Below are 17,146 nucleotides of genomic sequence, written 5' to 3'. Positions count from 1 at the left end.
GTGACTCTTCACGCCTGCCTCTATATGAATACTTATCTGACCCAACTATGCTAATGTGACAACTGTCTAGCCTAGATAGATGGACATACGCTCCTCTGAACTATGTGTGCGGTGTCTTGCCTAAAAGGACAACTGTTTGGCCAGAGGGTTATTGGTTATTCACGCTGTGCCTTTTTACCGCTTGCTCTGTTAGGGATCTTGGCTGGGTTACTGTGAAGCATTTGTTTGACAAATTTGTATGACAAATATTGTCGAAAGGACTAGGTCTATATTGATTGGTTTTCAATCAGCTCGTACTCCTGGTACCTTGACCATTGTGTAATGTTTCCGGAACAATTAACAGTTAGCTAGGTTTAAAAAGTTAAGTACAGAAAATGTAATCCATGACTGTAGCTACTCGGTACTCCACTTACAAAAATGACATATTAATACAGAAATGGACATCTATAAATCCTGGCATTTGTACAAATGATATGGCAGAGACAAATTATACCATAACAGCTCATATCAATATGGTTTGACAGCCTATACTAAATACATATAATTGTGTTAATATTGACTGTGAAGGCTGGGGTCAGGAGTGGCTGAATGAGTGACAAGCCATGGTGAAAGATTAAACCATCATTGACAGTAGGATTACACTAATGTGTACCTAGTTACCAAGGTTGGTTCCTTTTGGCTGTACAATTCCATATACTTAACAGACTTGTAATGGTGTAACTACGTAGCTATATCAAACGGGTTCACCATCACCACTAGCTACTTCCTTTGCGTAGTGGGCTTTGTTGGCTACAGTAACTAGCTAACGTTAGCTAGCTAACTAGCTGCTGACGTTAATAATAACAACCGTTTCCTGATTCACATTGAGAAATATTTCCTATTTTACACGATTTATTTTGCTAAAACTAACGGAATAAATGGTATTTCACGTAAAACAATCAATACGTACCCGATAATGAAGATAAGTATGTAAAATAGAATCTGACTGGACGGAATGAAAGATGGCTTGGAGGTATCCCTTCTTTCCCTCAACATTGATTGGGCGGATTCGATTACGCTGAACTTCGGGACACCGGTGCATGGTCCGTGACATGCATCCTGCAGAAACATAAACATCTTTTCCATAACATATATTTTCAAACTAGTTTTCATTGGGAAGGCAGATAAAGCGTTTTTATCAAAAGCAATACATTTTGCATGCGAAAATACAGAATCCTACTCTTTACTCCTCGTGCTTAACTGCGTCACTTTTGTGTGGAGCAGACTTCGCCGTGGGCTTTGAACGGGGCACCTGGCTCACGCCCGGGAGGCAGCCCGGGTCCAAAACGAATGGAATCAACTTTCACCCTGTGCCAGATTAATCGAATCCCCTAATTGACTTGATATGAAACCGACACCCTCCTCCACCAATTCCCTTGCACGTGATTTGTTCAGCATAGTGTCAACCATGAGTTAAACGAGGCGGGTTTTTCCTATCTACGTCAATGGGCGGTTTTTGAGTGTTAGGAACCGAACTGGGAGGGGACGTTTGACTGACCAGTAACGAAGTGCGTGGTGTTGTGTACATTTTTATCGTTTCTAAGCTAGTTAACACATGAACGGCAATTTACACCGTGAACTGGTAGTAGTGGCGGGAACAAAATAGGACAGTTTGCATCTGAATGCAAGCGGGGGCTGCGAGTGACTGAATAGCGGCAGGTAGGGAGAGCTGTATCGGTCAGCCATGGGTTTCCGAAAGAAGAACAAGAGCCCGCCGGTGCTGAGCCACGAGTTCGTGATCCAGAATCACGCGGATATGGTTTCATGTGTGGCTATGATAATTCTCCTCGGCCTGATGTTCGAGGTACGGTGTTAAACCCTGGAATGTATGCTGCACAGTATATAAGAAAACGCCTCGTCTGAACTGTGATGACAACGTCAGCAAGACTCAAAGGGGACTGGGCGCAAGCGTATCTCTTCTCATATGTCACACCGATTGCCAAGGAAGACAGGAGGCACACTGTGCTAAATAGTTGCTGGTCAACTAGCATGTCACACCAACTAGCTAGCTATCTAATATTACCAAATGGATAGATAGCGCTAGCCAGTTTGCTATCACATCCATGCATGTGACAGTAAACGATGGGGATTGTTTACATTACTCAACTCCCATTCAAGTCTGCAAAAACGTAATTAATTGAGTGCTTGTTGCTGTTAACTGAACTTGCTATCTAAGTTAGCCTGCTAGGCAACTTGTTCTGAAAATGAAACACGATCGCATGTTGGCTATCTAGCCAATTCCCCATCCAATTTGTCAGTCTCATTGAGTACGTTTACAATCATACACACTAATAATCCGATATTAAACTGATTATGGCAGTAGGCAGATTATGCAATAGTCATGTAAACGCCGTACTCTTTATTTTAATCTTATTAATGTCAAAATCGAAGTAAACATACGCCAATTAAAACACCTTGTTTTCTGGGCAATCTTTCGAATTATTAAATCATGTAAACACCCTAATGGCGTTCCAGCGGTGTATTTGGTCTGCGCATGTGCTTGCACCAGCGGAGCGAGCCTCCCTCTAGCACGAGTGAAGTATGTTAGGAACAACTGAATGTATGCGTCTTAGAAGTAGTTTTCACATACACACGTCATATGTTTGAAATCAGAACAACATTTGTTTCCCAAAAATAACATTCGCTGTGGTAGAACGTTTATTTTGATTGGCGATTTTCAGCAGTTATCAGAGTGCCATCAGGTAGCCTGGTTTCAGATGCATTCATGTAAATAGGATTATTAGGGAAATCGTTCTTCTTGCAACGCATGTATCGGTTTTAATCGAACCATTATATTCATCTGGCTATCCACAATAATCGAAAACATTTTATTGTGATTGAATCCTATGCATCTGCATTATCAGGAAGAACCACTCTTGTTACAAGGTACCATGACAATACCTTTTGCTACAACATTGCTTCTATTTGATATCTTTTGTTTATTGCAGGTCACAGCAAAGTTTGCTATCATGTTCATCACCATTCAATACAATGTGACTCAAAGTCTTGGTAAGTCTACATAATTTTTATTAGTAGTTATTTTACCAAGTAAGTTGACACGTTCTAATTTACAGCAATGACCTGGGGAATAGTTACAAGGGAGAAGACGGGGATGAATGAGCCAATTGGAAGCTGGGGATGATTTGGTGGCCATGATGGTATGAGGGCCAGATTGGGAATTTAACCAGGACACCAGGGTTAACACCTCTGCTCTTACAATAAGTGCCATGGGATCTTTAGTATCAGGACACCCATTAAACATTTCATCCGATTGATGGCACCCTCCACAGGGTAATGTCCCCAATCACTGCCCTGGCACATTGGGGTATGTATATATATTTTTTTTTAGACTAGAGGAAAGAGTGCCTCCTACTGGCCCAGCATCTGGTCTCCCATCCTGGGACTGACCAGGACCAACCCTGCTTAGCTTCAGAGCCAAGCCAGCAGTGGGATGTAGGGTGGTATGCTGCTGAAATATTTATTTGTATTTATTTCAAAAACGTAATATAATTTTACAGTATTTAGTGCATGTATCCAGTACCTTTTATTTGAAGCCATTGACTAAGTTGTTTTTTTGTTCATCTGTCTGTTATCAGATGAGAGGGCTGAGCAAGTGAACCTGTACCAGTACGGTCCTAAAGACATAGCCACTGTGTTCTTCTACCTGCTCATTGCTGTCATACTCCACGCCTTAATACAGGAATACATTCTCGATGTGAGTGTCTCTGCACACAGACCCCTGTTGTGTGTGTGTGACTGAGAGCGAAAGGAGGATATCTGTATAGGTAGTTAATCTACAGAACACAGTCACTGTGTGTGCTCGTGCGTGTCTCTCCCCCTTTTTTCCAGCCCAAGTGTGATCATAACTTAAGGTCTGGCCTTGTCTCGCTTAGCAGTCTTATCCTTCTCACCCTCTTAGGCAGTCAAATATTATCCTCCACGGCCATTTCCTTCTCTTACACAGCCCACAACAAATGATAACAGACACATTTTTCTTCGTCGGTATGCATGTCTCATGTCCTATTTTCTCTGATTTCAGAAAATGAATAGGCGGTTGCACCTGTCGAAAACCAAACATAGCAAGTTCAATGAATCGGGACAGCTTGCTGCCTTCTACTTATTGTCCTTCATCTGGGGCTGCAGCATCTTAACGGCGGTAAGAAGACCAATGAAACGCTGCCAGGAGCCTTGAAATATTATGTGAAGACAAGCAGTCCATCCCGTTGAATTTGTTCTTTGGCTCATGCCGTCTCTTCTTATCTGTTAGGAGGAATTTGCGACAAATCCTACTTTCTTATGGGAGGGCTACCCACACACCCACATGGTGTAAGTAAGGATTTCTACATACATTTTACGCATTCGGGTCACTCATTTATTATTTCAACATGTCAGAGGGACAGGGTTAGTACTGTTTTCATCACAACTTTTTGGGGAGTTACCAAGCGTTCTAGAACACAATAATTCCCCACAAGTGTTCTGTGACAGCTCAGGTTTTTGAGTTGGCACAGTGGAAAGGCCTTAGTGACCCAGGGTGGATTGCAGCCCTAGTATGGCGCATGGGAGTACACTGTCCGGCTGTCTCATCAAATCCATTTTAGACATCAGGTTCCCCTAAAATATTTATTCCAAATGTGATGTTTTACTCAAGCTAGACACAGTGCTGAGTGTCTGTCTTTTCCATCCCTCTCCTTATTTCTCATTGTGTAAAGAGGTGTTATTTAAATCCATTTTATTAGGGGAAATAGATTAAGCAGGAATACATAGATTGTGAACTGAATATTTTCTCCCAGGTTTCATATATTTTTCTTATTGATGGACTTTCATCTATCTTTTAAAATCATGTTTGTAAATGCATGTAACAGAATCTGTTATCATGATCAAGCGTTCATGTCCCATCATATCCACTCGCTCCCTGCATAGATAGACCGGGTCTCTGCCTGTCTGTAACCTGCCCTCTCTGCAGCTTTCAGGTGAAGTTCTTCTACATTTGCCAAATCGCATACTGGCTCCATGCCCTTCCTGAGCTGTACTTCCAGAAAGTGCGAAAGGTAAGGGTGCATGATCACACCTTGGGTTAGGTCCTAAAGATGACACATCTGTCATTTAAACATGGGAGGATACATCTTGTGATTCTGTAATTCCCCATTGTTGCAATACATGGTTCATATTCTTTATTCTCCTCTTACAAACCCATTTGTGACTGTAAAAGTAATGTGGCACTGAAACTGCTGTGGCACACACCTACACTGATACAGCAGTCATTAATAAAGGCTCTTTCCTGCTTGTGTGTTTCAGGAGGATATTCCCCGCCAGCTCTATTACATTTGTCTTTACGTCTTCCACATCACCGGTGCCTACATCTTAAAGTGAGTGTGCGTCATCTCAGGGAAGTGGTTAGATAAGAAGATAAAGACTGTATGAATGGAGCTACCGTTCAGCACTTCCTTACTTATGCACTTTAAAACCTCTTTGGGATAGGAACCTTCATCTCAATTTCCACCTAAAATTACATACCCAAATCTAACTGTCTGTAGCTCAGGACCTGAAGCAAGGATATGCATATTCTTGGTACTATTTGAAAGGAAACACTTTGAATGTGGAGATGTGAAATTAATGTAGGCGAATATAACGCAATAGATCTGGTAAAAGATAAAACAAAACAAAAAAACATGTGTTTTCTATTTTTATTACAAAAGGAAGGCCATACATTGAGAGAGGAATCTGGGGATAATTTAGATGTTGTCCACAACGGGGCAACAGACTGATATATTCAAGAAGGAGAGAGCCACATAATATGTTGTATGACGTCTCACAGGTGTCCCTCACGAGTTTGTCCAAATGTACCCAAGTGGCCGAATTGGTCAGTTGATACATTTTCAAGTTGATAAATATAGAGAAAATACAAAAATGCTATGGTAATAAAAAATAAAAGTTTACACACAAAGATGAAGGGGGCTGTACTTTCCAGTCATGTTCAGCTGAGGTCCTGGCTGCCTTTTAGGCCGACATGATGGTGGAAGTGACTCCACATCATCCTCTAGCACAGTTTGCCAACCTCCTCTCCCTCAGTGGTAGTTGCCCGTAGTGCACTGGCCCTCCTCCATTTCTGAGCTGGCCTATTCACACGTCTATATGGCCGGGTGGGGGTGGGTGTGGAGCCAGAGACGGCAGCAGGGGTCAGGCTGGAGGAACCAGTTCCTACGTTTGAGTGAGTGGGGGATAGAGGACTTGAGTGTGGTCTCTTTGGAGTTGGCTCCCCAGTGGTCACCTCTACCACTATTGAGGATTTCTTTTTTAAATAAAAAAGATCAGAACTCAAGTTTACTATTACTTATTTTATTTGACTTTTATTTTAGCAGGGTGTGAGCCCTGCATCAATACTTTTACGGATGAGCCCTGCATCAATACATAAAATACACAAGATATCTATAAACATATGTAGAGTATGGGGAACACAATCACTATAATGAAATATGTGGACCAATAGGCATTAAGACACTCAAGCTACAGCATGTCATAGCTAACATAAACATGCACAGTCAAAAGTTTTAGAACACCTACTCATTCAAGGGTTTTTCTTTATTTTTACTATTTTCTACATTGTAGAATAATAGTGAAGACATCAAAACTATTAAATAACACATATATCATGTAGTAACCACAAAAGCTACCCTTTGCCTTGATGACAGCTTTGTACACTCTTTGCATTCTCTCAACCAGATTCACCTGGAATGCTTTTCCAACAGTCTTGAAGGAGTTCCCACATATGCTGAGCACTTGTTGGCTGCTTTTCCTTCACTCTGCGGTCCAACTCATCCCATACCGTCTCATTTGGGTTGAGGTTGAGTGATTGTGGAGGCCAGGTCATCTGATGCAGCACTCCATCACTCTCCTTCTTGGTCAAATAGCCCTTACGCAGCCTGGAGGTGGGTTGGGTCATTGTCTTGTTAAAAAACAAATGATAGTCCCACTAAGTGCAAACCAGATGGGATGCCGTGTCACTGCAGAATGCTGCGGTAGCCATGCTGTGTGCCATAAGTGTGCCTTGAATTCTAAATAAATCACAGACAGTGTCACCAGCAAAGCACTCCCACACCATCACACTAGCTTCACGGTGGGCAACTCGCATGCAGAGATCATCCGTTCACCTACTCTGTGTCTCACAAAGACACGTTGGTTGGAGCCAAAAACCTAAAATTTAGGCTCCTCAGACCAAAGACAGATTTCCACCAGTCTAATATCCATTGCTCGTGTTTCTTGCCCCAAGCAAGTCTTCTTCTTATTGGTGTCCTTTAGTAGTGGTTTCTTTGCAGCAATTCGACCATGAAGGCCTTATTCACAGTCTCCTCTGAACAGTTGATGTTGATGTGTCTGTTACTTGAAATCTGTGAAACATTTTATTTAGGCTGCAATTTCTGAGGTGCAGTTAACTCTAATGAACTTATCCTCTGCTGCAGAAGTAACTGGGTCTTCCTTTCCTGTGGCGGTCCTCATGAGAGCCAGATTCATCATAGTGCTTAATGGTTTTTGTGACTGCACTTGAAGAAACTTTCACAGTTCATTACATTTTTCAGATTGACTGACCTTCATGTCTTAAAGTAATGATGGACTGTCGTTTCTCTTTGCTTATTTGAGCCGTTCTTGCCATAATATGGATTTGGTCTTACCAAATAGGGCTATCTTCTGTATACCACCCTTACCTTGTCACAACAAAACTGATTGGCTCAAACGCATAAAGAAGGAAAGAAATTCCACAAATTGACTTTTAACAAGGCACACCTGTTAATTGAAATTCATTCTAGGTGACTACCTCATGAAGCTAGTTGAGAAAATGCAGTGTGTAAAGCTGTCATTAACCTCTTGAACCTCTGGGGGCAGTATTTCATTTTTGGATGAAAAACGTTCCCGTTTTAAGCGCAATATTTTGTCACGAAAAGATACTCGAATATGCATATAATTGACAGCTTTGGAAAGAAAACACTCTGACGTTTCCAAATCTGCAAAGATATTGTCTGTGAGTGCCCCAGAACTGATGCTACAGGCGAAACCAAGATGAAACTTCAAACAGGAAATGAGCAAAATTTCTGAGCCACTGTTTTCCATTGTCTCCTTATATGGCTGTGAATGCGACAGGAATGAGCTTACACTTTCTGCCGTTTCCCCAAGGTGTCGGCAGCATTGTGACGTATTTGTAGGCATATCATTGGAAGATTGACCATAAGAGACTACATTGCGTCGAAATTGGTGCGCAAACGCCAGGTGCAACTGTTTTTCCATTTGATAGAGAGGAGAAACCATGAACGTTATATCATCGAAGAGATATGTGAAAAACACTTTTTTTGGTTACTTCATGATTCCATGTGTTATGTCATAATTTTGATGTCTTCACTATTATTCTACAATGTAGAACATAGTAAAAAATAAAGAAGAACCCTTGAATGAGTAGGTGTCCAAACTTTTGACTGGTACTGAAAATACAGTACCTTAGAAAAGTATTCCTTCCAATTTACATTTTCCACATTTTATTTGGTTACAGCCTTATTCTAAAATAGATTAAATGTGTGTGAGAAAAAAAAAATCTGCCCACACTACCCCATAATGATTTCTTTTTATTTAATTTTTTATTTCACTTTTATTTAACCAGGTAGGCTAGTTGAGAACAAGTTCTCATTTACAACTGCCGACCTGGCCAAGATAAAGCATAGCAGTGTGAACAGACAACAACACAGTTACACATGGAGTAAACAATAAACAAGTCAATAACACAGTAGGAAAAAAAGTATATATACATTGTGTGCAAAAGGCATGAGGAGGTAGGCAATAAATAGGCCATAGAAGCGAATAATTACAATTTAGCAGATTAACACTGGAGTGATAAATGATCAGATGATCATGTGCAAGTAGAGATACTGGTGTGCAAAAGAGCAGAAAAGTAAATAAATAAAAACAGTATGGGGATGAGGTAGGTAAATTGGGTGGGCTATTTACAGATGGACTATGTACAGCTGCAGCGATCGGTTAGTTGCTCAGATAGCAGATGTTTGAAGTTGGTGCGGGAAATAAAAGTCTCCAACTTCAGCTATTTTTGCAATTCTTTCCAGTCACAGGCAGCAGAGAACTGGATGGAAAGGCGGCCAAATGAGGTGTTGGCTTTAGGGATGATCAGTGAGATACACCTGCTGGAGCGCGTGCTACGGGTGGGTGTTGCCATCGTGACAAGTGAACTGAGATAAGGCGGAGCTTTACCTAGCATGGACTTGTAGATGACCTGGAGCCAGTGGGTCTGGCGACGAATATGTAGCGAGGGCCAGCCGACTAGAGCATATAGGTCGCAGTGGTAGGTGGTATAAGGTGCTTTAGTAACAAAACAGATGGCACTGTGATAAACTGCATCTAGTTTGCTGAGTAGAGTATTGGAAGCTATTTTGTAGATGACATCGCCGAAGTCGAGGATCGGTAGGATAGTCAGTTTTACTAGGGTAAGTTTGGCAGCGTGAGTGAAGGAGGCTTTGTTGCGAAATAGAAAGCAGACTCTAGATTTAATTTTGGATTGGAGATGTTTGATATGAGTCTGGAAGGAGAGTTTATAGTCTAGCCAGACACCTAGGTACTTATTGATGTCCACATATTGTAGGTCGGAACCATCTAGGGTGGTGATGCTAGTCGGGCGTGCGGGTGCAGGCAGCGAACGGTTGAAAAGCATGCATTTGGTTTTACTAGCGTTTAAGAGCATTTGGAGGACACGGAAGGAGTGTTGTATGGCATTGAAGCTCGTTTGGAGGTTAGATAGCACAGTGTCCAAGGAAGGGCCAGAAGTATACAGAATGGTGTCGTCTGCATAGAGGTGGATCAGGGAATCGCCCGCAGCAAGAGCAACATTGATATATACAGAGAAAAGAGTCAGCCCGAGAATTGAACCCTGTGTTATCCCCATAGAGACTGCCAGAGGACCGGACAACATGCCCTCCGATTTGACACACTGAACTCTGTCTGCAAAGTAGTTGGTGAACCAGGCAAGGTAGTCATTAGAAAAACCGAGGCTACTGAGTCTGCCGATAAGAATATGGTGATTGACAGAGTCGAAAGCCTTGGCCAGGTTGATGAAGACGGCTGCACAGTACTGTCTTTTATCGATGGTGGTTATGATATTGTTTAGTACCTTGAGCGTGGCTGTGGTGCACCCGTGACCGGCTCAGAATCCGGATTGCACAGCGGAGAAGGTACGGTGGGATTCGAGATGGTCAGTTATCTGTTTGTTAACTTGGCTTTCGAAGACCTTAGATGGGCAGGGCAGGATGGATATAGGTCTGTAACAGTTTGGGTCCAGGGTGTCACCCCCTTTGAAGAGGGGGATGACCGCGGCAGCTTTCCAATCCTTGGGGATCTCAGACGATATGAAAGAGAGGTTGAACAGGCTGGTAATAGGGGTTGAGACAATGGCGGCAGATAGTTTCAGAAATAGAGGGTCCAGACTGTCAAGCCCAGCTGATTTGTATGGGTCCAGGTTTTGCAGCTCTTTCAGAACATCTGCTATCTGGATTTGGGTAAAGGAGAAGCTGGGGAGGCTTGGGCGAGTAGCTGCGGGGGGGGGAGCTCTTTGGCCGAGGTTGGAGTAGCCAGGAGGAAGGCATGGCCAGCCGTTGAAAAATGCTTGTGGAAGTTTTCGATTATCACAGATTTATCGGTGGTGACCGTGTTACCTAGCCTCAGTGCAGTGGGCAGCTGGGAGGAGGTGCTCCTGTTCTCCATGGACTTTACTGTGTCCCAGAACTTTTTGGAGTTAGAGCTACAGGATGCAAACTTCTGCTTGAAAAAGCTGGTCTTTGCTTTCCTGACTGCGTGTATTGGTTCCTGACTTCCCTGAACAGTTGCATATCGCGGGGACTATTCGATGCTATTGCAGTCCACCAGAGAATGTTTTTGTGCTGGTCGAGGGCAGTCAGGTCTGGAGTGAACCAAGGGCTATATCTGTTCTTAGTTCTGCATTTTTTGAGCGGAGCATGCTTATCTAAGATGGTGAGGAAGTTACTTTTAAAGAATGACCAGGCATCCTCAAATGACGGGATGGGGTCAATATCCTTCCAGTATACCCGGGCCAGGTCGATTAGAAAGGCCTGCTCGCAGAAGTGTTTTTTAGGGAGCGTTTGACAGTGATGAGGGGTGGTCGTTTGACCGTGGATCTCTACAGTAGAATGCAACTCCTCCCCCTTTTGGCAGTTCTATCTTGACAAAAAAAATTATAGTTGGGTATGGAAATCTCAGAATTTTTGGTGGCCTTCCTAAGCCAGGATTCAGACATGGCAAGGACATCAGGGTTGGCAGAGTGTGCTAAAGCAGTGAGTAAAACAAACTTAGGGAGGAGGCTTCTGATGTTGACATGCATGAAACCAAGGCTTTTTCGATCACAGAAGTCAACAAATGAGGGTGCCTGGGGACATGCAGGGCCTGGGTTTACCTCCACATCACCCGAGGAACAGCGGAAGAGTAGGATGAGGATGCGGCTAAAGGCTATCAAAACTGGTCGCCTAGAGCGTTGGGGACAAAGAATAAAAGGAGCAGATTTCTGGGCGTGGTAGAATATATTCAGGGCATAATGTGCAGACAAGGGTATGGTGGGGTGCGGGTACAGCGGAGGTAAGCCCAGGCACTGGGTGATGATAAGAGAGGTTGTATCTCTGGACATGCTGGTTATAATGGGTGAGGTCACTGCATGTGTGGGAGTTGGGACAAAGGAGGTATCAGAGGTATGAAGAGTGGAACTAGGGGCTCCATTGTAAACTAAAACAATGATAACTAACCTGAACAACAATATACAAGGCATATTGACATTTGAGAGAGACATACAGCAAGGCATAAAGTAATCGCAGGTGTTGATTGGGAGAGCTAGCTAAAACAACAAAGGGCGATGACTATTGATGAAGCAAAAACAGGTTTAGACATTTTTGCTAATTTATAAAAAAATAAGAAACAGATATTACATTTACATAAGTATTCAGACCCTTTACTCAGTACTTTGTTGAAACACCTTTGGCAGAAATGACAGCCTTGAGTCTTCTTGGGTATGATGCTACAAGCTTGGCTACACCTGTATTTGGGGAGTTCCGTTCATTATTCTCTGAAGATTATCTCAGTCTCTGTCAGGTTGGATGGGGAGTGTCGCTGCACAGCTATTTTCAGGTCTCTCCAGAGATGTTTGATCGGATTTAAGTCCGGACTCTGGCTGTGCCACTCAAGAACATTCAGAGACTTGTCCAAAATCCACTCCTATGTTGTCTTGGCTGTGTGCTTAGGGTCATTGTCTTTCGCCCCAGTAGGTTTTCATCAAGGATCTCTCTGTACTTTGCTCCGTTCATCTTTCCCTCGATCCTGACTAGTGTCCCTGTCGCTGAAAAACACCCCCACAGCATGATGCTGCCACCACCATGCTTCACCATAGGGATGGTGCCAGGTTTCCTCCAGACATGATGCTTGGCATTTAGGGAAAAGAGTTCCGTCTTGGTTTCATGAGTCCGGAGAAACTTGTTTCTCATGGTCTGAGTTATTTTGGTGCCTTTTGGCAAACTCCAAGAGGGCTGTCATGTGCCTTTTACTGAGGAGTGGCATCCGTCTGGCCACTCTACCATAAAGTCCTGATTGGTGGAGTGCTGCAGAGATGTGAGAAACTTCCAGAAGTACAACCATCTCCACAGAGGAACTCTGGAGTTCTGTCAGAGTGACCATTGGGTTCTTGGTCACCTCCCTGACCAAGGCCCTTCTTCCCTGATTGTTCCGTTTGGCCGGGCGGCGAGCTCTAGGAAGAGTCTTGGTAGTTCCAAACTTCTTCCATTTAAAAGTGATGTATGCTACATTGTTCTTGGAGACCTTCAATGCTGCAGACATTTTTTGGTACCCTTCCTTAGATCTGTGCCTCGACACAATCCAGTCTCAGAGCTCTATGGACAATTCCTTCAACCTCATGACTTGGTTTTTGCTCTGACATGCATTGTCAACTATTGACAGGTGTGCCTTTCTAAATAATCTCCAATCAATTGAATTTACCACAGGTGGACTCCAATCAAGTTGTAGAAACATCTCAAGGAAGATCAATGGAAACAGGATGTGCCTGAGCTCAATTTCGAGTCTCAAAGCAAAGGCTCTGAATACTTATGTAAATAAGGTATTTCTATTTTTATACATTTGCAGAAATTTCTAAACCTGTTTTCACCTTGTCCTTATGGGGTATTGTGTGTAGATTAATGACGAAAACATTTATTTAATTAATTTTAGAATAAGTCTAACGTAACAAAATGGGGTAAAAGGTGAAGGGGTCTGACTACTTTCCGAATGCACTGTTTCCCCGGAGAGAGGGGTCTGAGGTGATGGGTGGGGTTAGTTGTAAAACCTGTATGAATGTATTTGCTTTGTCCTCAAAATACCTCCCATTACAGGCAACCTTTTTAATCTTCCAACATACAGGTCAAGTCTGACAAACTAATTTGTTGTGTGAAAGTGACTGGAAAAGTTCAGCAGTTATCACGGTAGTAGTGATATCCTATCAAAGTAGTATAATCAGCAGAAGTACCTCTAACTGTTTTAGCTGGCATCTGAACCTTCTTGACCCAATACTATTTTAATGGCCTTCTGTTACTCAGCTCCTCTCCTTCAAGACCACTGGTCTGGAAGATGGGTAAAGGCAGCGTAGTGCTTTAATTTCATCCTAGTGCTCCACATACCTCTTTCTGATCACTGGGCATGACTGACAGGATAGGGAAGGAAGGAGGTCATTCAAGTTTTTTTGCAAATGGCTTCAGTGTTGTAATGTATCCTTTTCCCATGCTGATGTTGTGGGCTGAATCCCTTTTCCTTGTGTCCTTTCCGTATCCTCTCTCGAATAGCCCTCGTGGTGGTGGTCTTACCCCAAAAAGAAAAAAAACTTTATATTTCTAATCGATGGGAGGACACCTACTTGTTGAGGGAAAACTCATTCAGGAATCAGGCAGAACTTATCAGCAATAGGAGTTTATTCAATCAATTGCAAGAGAGATCACTCTCAGGATGAACTGGAGAAGAACTCAAAAGTTACAGAATCACACAGTCATTATATACTTATTCTACTCAGAGATGATTGCCTCTCCTAGGGGAAAGCAAGCTTACATGAGAGATTAGGGGGACCTGGCTCCACTTCCTTAAAGCATTGTACCAACAAGAACATATTCTAACCAGTTCTCGCAGCCTACATGACTGAGGGGAGTGATGAGTTATTTTCGGTTAGAAGAAGAATTTGGCCTTGAGCTGGGCCTCTAGTGCCCGATTGATAAGGAGTCAGCAGCAAATCCCTCCTTTGTGCAGTGTGTGAAGAGGGTACTGGACAGCTATGGAAAATTACCTATAGTACTATTCAATTCAAGCATTTACGTAGCATTAGACTGTAACAGAACCATTTTGCCCAAACATACTAAACAACTATATTGGAAGTAGTGCCACTCATAATTGCATTGCATGGATCAATTATAGGCCCTTTTATGGTAGATATGCATAAATCGTTGCTTCTATCTTCTGGACAACTTTTAAAGATGCTTCCTCCTGCAAATGTGAATAATATTTAATTTTATTGAGTAGTTCAGTATGGTTAATCCCTGGACAGAGAATGTCATCTGATTAAGGTTTGTTATCCGTTTCCCCTGGTGTTTGCGGACTTCCTGTGTTCAGCCTCCACCGGCTGGGCCTGGTGCTGCTGGTACCTCACTACCTGGTGGAGCTCCTGTTCCACGCCTCACGCCTCTTCTACTTCAGTGACGAGAACAAGCAGAAGGGGTATGTATAAGTTGTATGCTGGACACCCCCTCCATTTTCATACCAGTCAATACAAGGAGGGTAGAAGTTGGGAATAAAACCTGCATACAGAGATAGGTTTGGAATTTAATTTTGTTATTATTGTCACCTTCAGCAAGTCACTTGTGTGATACAATGGGCGCTTTTCCTCTCTTATCGGACTAAACTGATTGATTTGAAAAACCGATAGTGTCTTACGTCAGCCCATGGACGATGTCACTGTTGTTGCCATGGTGACTAACTCAGATTCTCTTTTCTTTTCCAGTTTCACTCTGTGGGCGCTACTTTTCGTCATCGCTCGCCTCCTTACCCTCACCCTTTCCGTACTGACTTTTGGCTTCGGACTGCCCCGCGCAGAGAACCAGGGTTTCTCACTGGCAAAAGGCAACTTCAATGTGCTTACCATTAGGCAAGTCATGTTTCTTAAGATTGCTTAATTTGCCCTGTTACCCCCTCTGATTTGGCCCTTGAGAGCAAGTTTGAACTTTTCATCTATCAAAGAAAGTAAAATGCCTGTCATTGCTCATGGCTGGTCTTCATAATGTTTCCCCCCTTGCCTCTCAGGATGACGTGCCTGGCTGCCATTTGCCTGACCCAGGCCTGGATGATGTGGAAGTTCATCAACTTCCAGTTGAAGAAGTGGAGGGAGCACAGCCAGAGCCAGGCCTCCAAGAAGAAGGCTTTCAGCCCAAAGAGCAAGCCCCACAAGAAGGACCTGGCCCGGGGTGAGTCCGCCGCCGCTGCCGCCCACTTGGATCACCCACCTCCAGCCATTACAACTCTGTGATGCAGATATGTTTCTGACATGTTGTTCTTGTTTGTTTTGTTAGTAGGTTCTGCCAATGGTGTGGTGAAGTCCGATGACAAGACGTCACCCCGTGCGAGAAAAGCCAAAGCCTCATAGAGTTGGAGGGAGAGAATGGAGGGATGGAGTTAAGGAGAAGTGAGGGGGCTATTCTCAATGTGACATTTTGTCTTTTCATCACTTACATTTTTTTTATCTATTCCCCAAAAGAACCTTAACTGTCTCTTTTGTGTTAGAACCTATGTTTTAATAGTTATGTTTTTGTTTGTTTTGATGACCTCATATGTTTGTGTTCAGTTGTTATTTCTGTGGATGGGATGTAAGCAGGGCAGGGTCAACTGGTTAAATGTTTTAAAGTATGAATCTGCTACCTGTGTGTGCCCCACCAGCTGCCCCACTGCTTGTACTGTGTGTTCCTTTGAACGAAAACATGGGGTTTGGCCCTAAGCCACTCTTTGCTGGCCTTTTGGGCAAGGTGTGTCTGTGCTAAATCTCTCCCACTCAAATGATGTTGCTTGAGAGAGAGGAAGTGGGAAGTAACTGGATAGATAATTGGTCAAAAAGTCATTTTTGGAGAGGAATTATCTGTAGCGATTGCATCCAGCTTCAGGGCCCTAGTCAATCAAACTTTCCAACTGGATTTCTGAGGAAGTCAAACATGCACTGTTCAATTTTTACAGCAAGAGTGCATGTCACGATTCATGTTCTCAACATAACATGTAAAACAAGAAGTGTGTGAAACGTTGGACTAAAACTTTATTTTACCTTAATATTGGTTTTGTATAGGGACCTCACCATTAACTCCTAACGGTGTCCGTTTGATGCCTGTATTGTTACTTGCTTTTGCCATATGAAATCTGTGCTATTATGGAATTGAGGCACTGTTAGTAGTTAGTCATTGAGTAGCCCCATCTCACAGATGGACCAACTCCCTATCAGCCATATTCTGACTCAACTGGCCTTTATCCAAAACTCCATTACTGGAGATACTTTCTTTATCCATGCAGACAGAACTAGATCTCTTGAGAAAATGATGCGTTGATGTACAGTCCCAGTCAAAAGTTTGGACACACCTACTCATTTCATGGTTTTCTTTATTTTACTATTTTCTGCATTGTAGAATAATAGTGAAGACATCAAAACCATGAAATAACACACATGGAATCATGTAGTAACCAAAAAAGTGTTGAAACTAATCAAAATATGTTTTAGATTTTTCAAAGTAGCCACCCTTTGCCTTGATGACAATTTTGCTCACTCTTGGCATTCTCTCAACCAGCTTCAAGAGGTAGTCATCTGGGATGCATTTCAATTAACATATGTGCCTTGTTAATTTGTGGAATTTCTTTCCTTAATACGTTTGAGCCAGTCAGTTGTTTTGACATGGTAGTGGTGGTATACAGAAGATAGCCCTATTTGGTAAAACACGAAGTCCATATAATGGCAAGAACAGCTCAAATAAGTAAAGAGACAGTCCATCATTACTTTAAG

The 17,146-nt window shown here is 42.8% G+C and overlaps 2 protein-coding genes across 14 annotated transcripts in view; one reads left to right on the top strand and one right to left on the bottom strand.

The window, feature by feature from the left end:
• The window catches only part of LOC110492382 (protein kinase C-binding protein 1), a 32,984-nt gene extending 31,892 nt beyond the window's left edge, over positions 1 to 1,092 (bottom strand). For 5 of the 8 annotated variants that reach the window (XM_036947360.1, XM_036947361.1, XM_036947365.1 and 2 more), the window contains exon 1: positions 950 to 1,082. The gene's annotated coding sequence lies outside the window, so the exon portion shown is untranslated. Of the gene's footprint in view, positions 1 to 949 lie in introns of all 8 variants that reach the window. The other 3 variants (XM_021566645.2, XM_021566650.2, XM_036947363.1) reach the window with 2 other exon arrangements.
• Positions 1,093 to 1,416: 324 nt separating this feature from the next.
• Positions 1,417 to 16,809, top strand: LOC110492380 (translocating chain-associated membrane protein 1-like 1). Of its 6 annotated transcripts, none has more exons than XM_021566642.2 (11): positions 1,417 to 1,843; positions 2,988 to 3,048; positions 3,636 to 3,754; positions 4,079 to 4,195; positions 4,307 to 4,365; positions 5,003 to 5,087; positions 5,335 to 5,405; positions 14,728 to 14,832; positions 15,116 to 15,259; positions 15,415 to 15,575; positions 15,684 to 16,808. In XM_021566642.2, the coding sequence occupies exons 1-11, from the start codon at positions 1,724 to 1,726 to the stop codon at positions 15,752 to 15,754; spliced, it is 1,113 nt and encodes a 370-aa protein (XP_021422317.1). In that variant the 5' UTR covers positions 1,417 to 1,723; the 3' UTR covers positions 15,755 to 16,808. The 6 variants fall into 6 exon arrangements, with proteins under 6 accessions (XP_021422317.1, XP_021422316.1, XP_021422319.1 ...); XM_021566641.2 differs by having other exon boundaries at positions 15,681 to 16,807; XM_021566644.2 differs by having other exon boundaries at positions 1,425 to 1,547; positions 15,681 to 16,808.
• The last annotated feature ends 337 nt before the right edge of the window (positions 16,810 to 17,146 follow it).

The sequence above is a fragment of the Oncorhynchus mykiss genome, chromosome 16, assembly GCF_013265735.2.
Source record: "Oncorhynchus mykiss isolate Arlee chromosome 16, USDA_OmykA_1.1, whole genome shotgun sequence".
Lineage (NCBI taxonomy): Eukaryota > Metazoa > Chordata > Actinopteri > Salmoniformes > Salmonidae > Oncorhynchus > Oncorhynchus mykiss.
This window is presented reverse-complemented; position numbering and strand designations above follow the sequence as displayed.

Excerpts from the sequence above, each read along its gene's own strand:
- LOC110492380 (XM_021566641.2), top strand. The coding sequence starts at position 1,724 with ATGGGTTTCCGAAAGAAGAACAAGAGCCCGCCGGTGCTGAGCCACGAG. Across the intron at positions 1,844-2,987 it reads TCCTCGGCCTGATGTTCGAG|GTCACAGCAAAGTTTGCTAT; the intron begins GTACGGTGTTAA and ends TGTTTATTGCAG. Across the intron at positions 14,833-15,115 it reads GACGAGAACAAGCAGAAGGG|TTTCACTCTGTGGGCGCTAC; the intron begins GTATGTATAAGT and ends TTTCTTTTCCAG.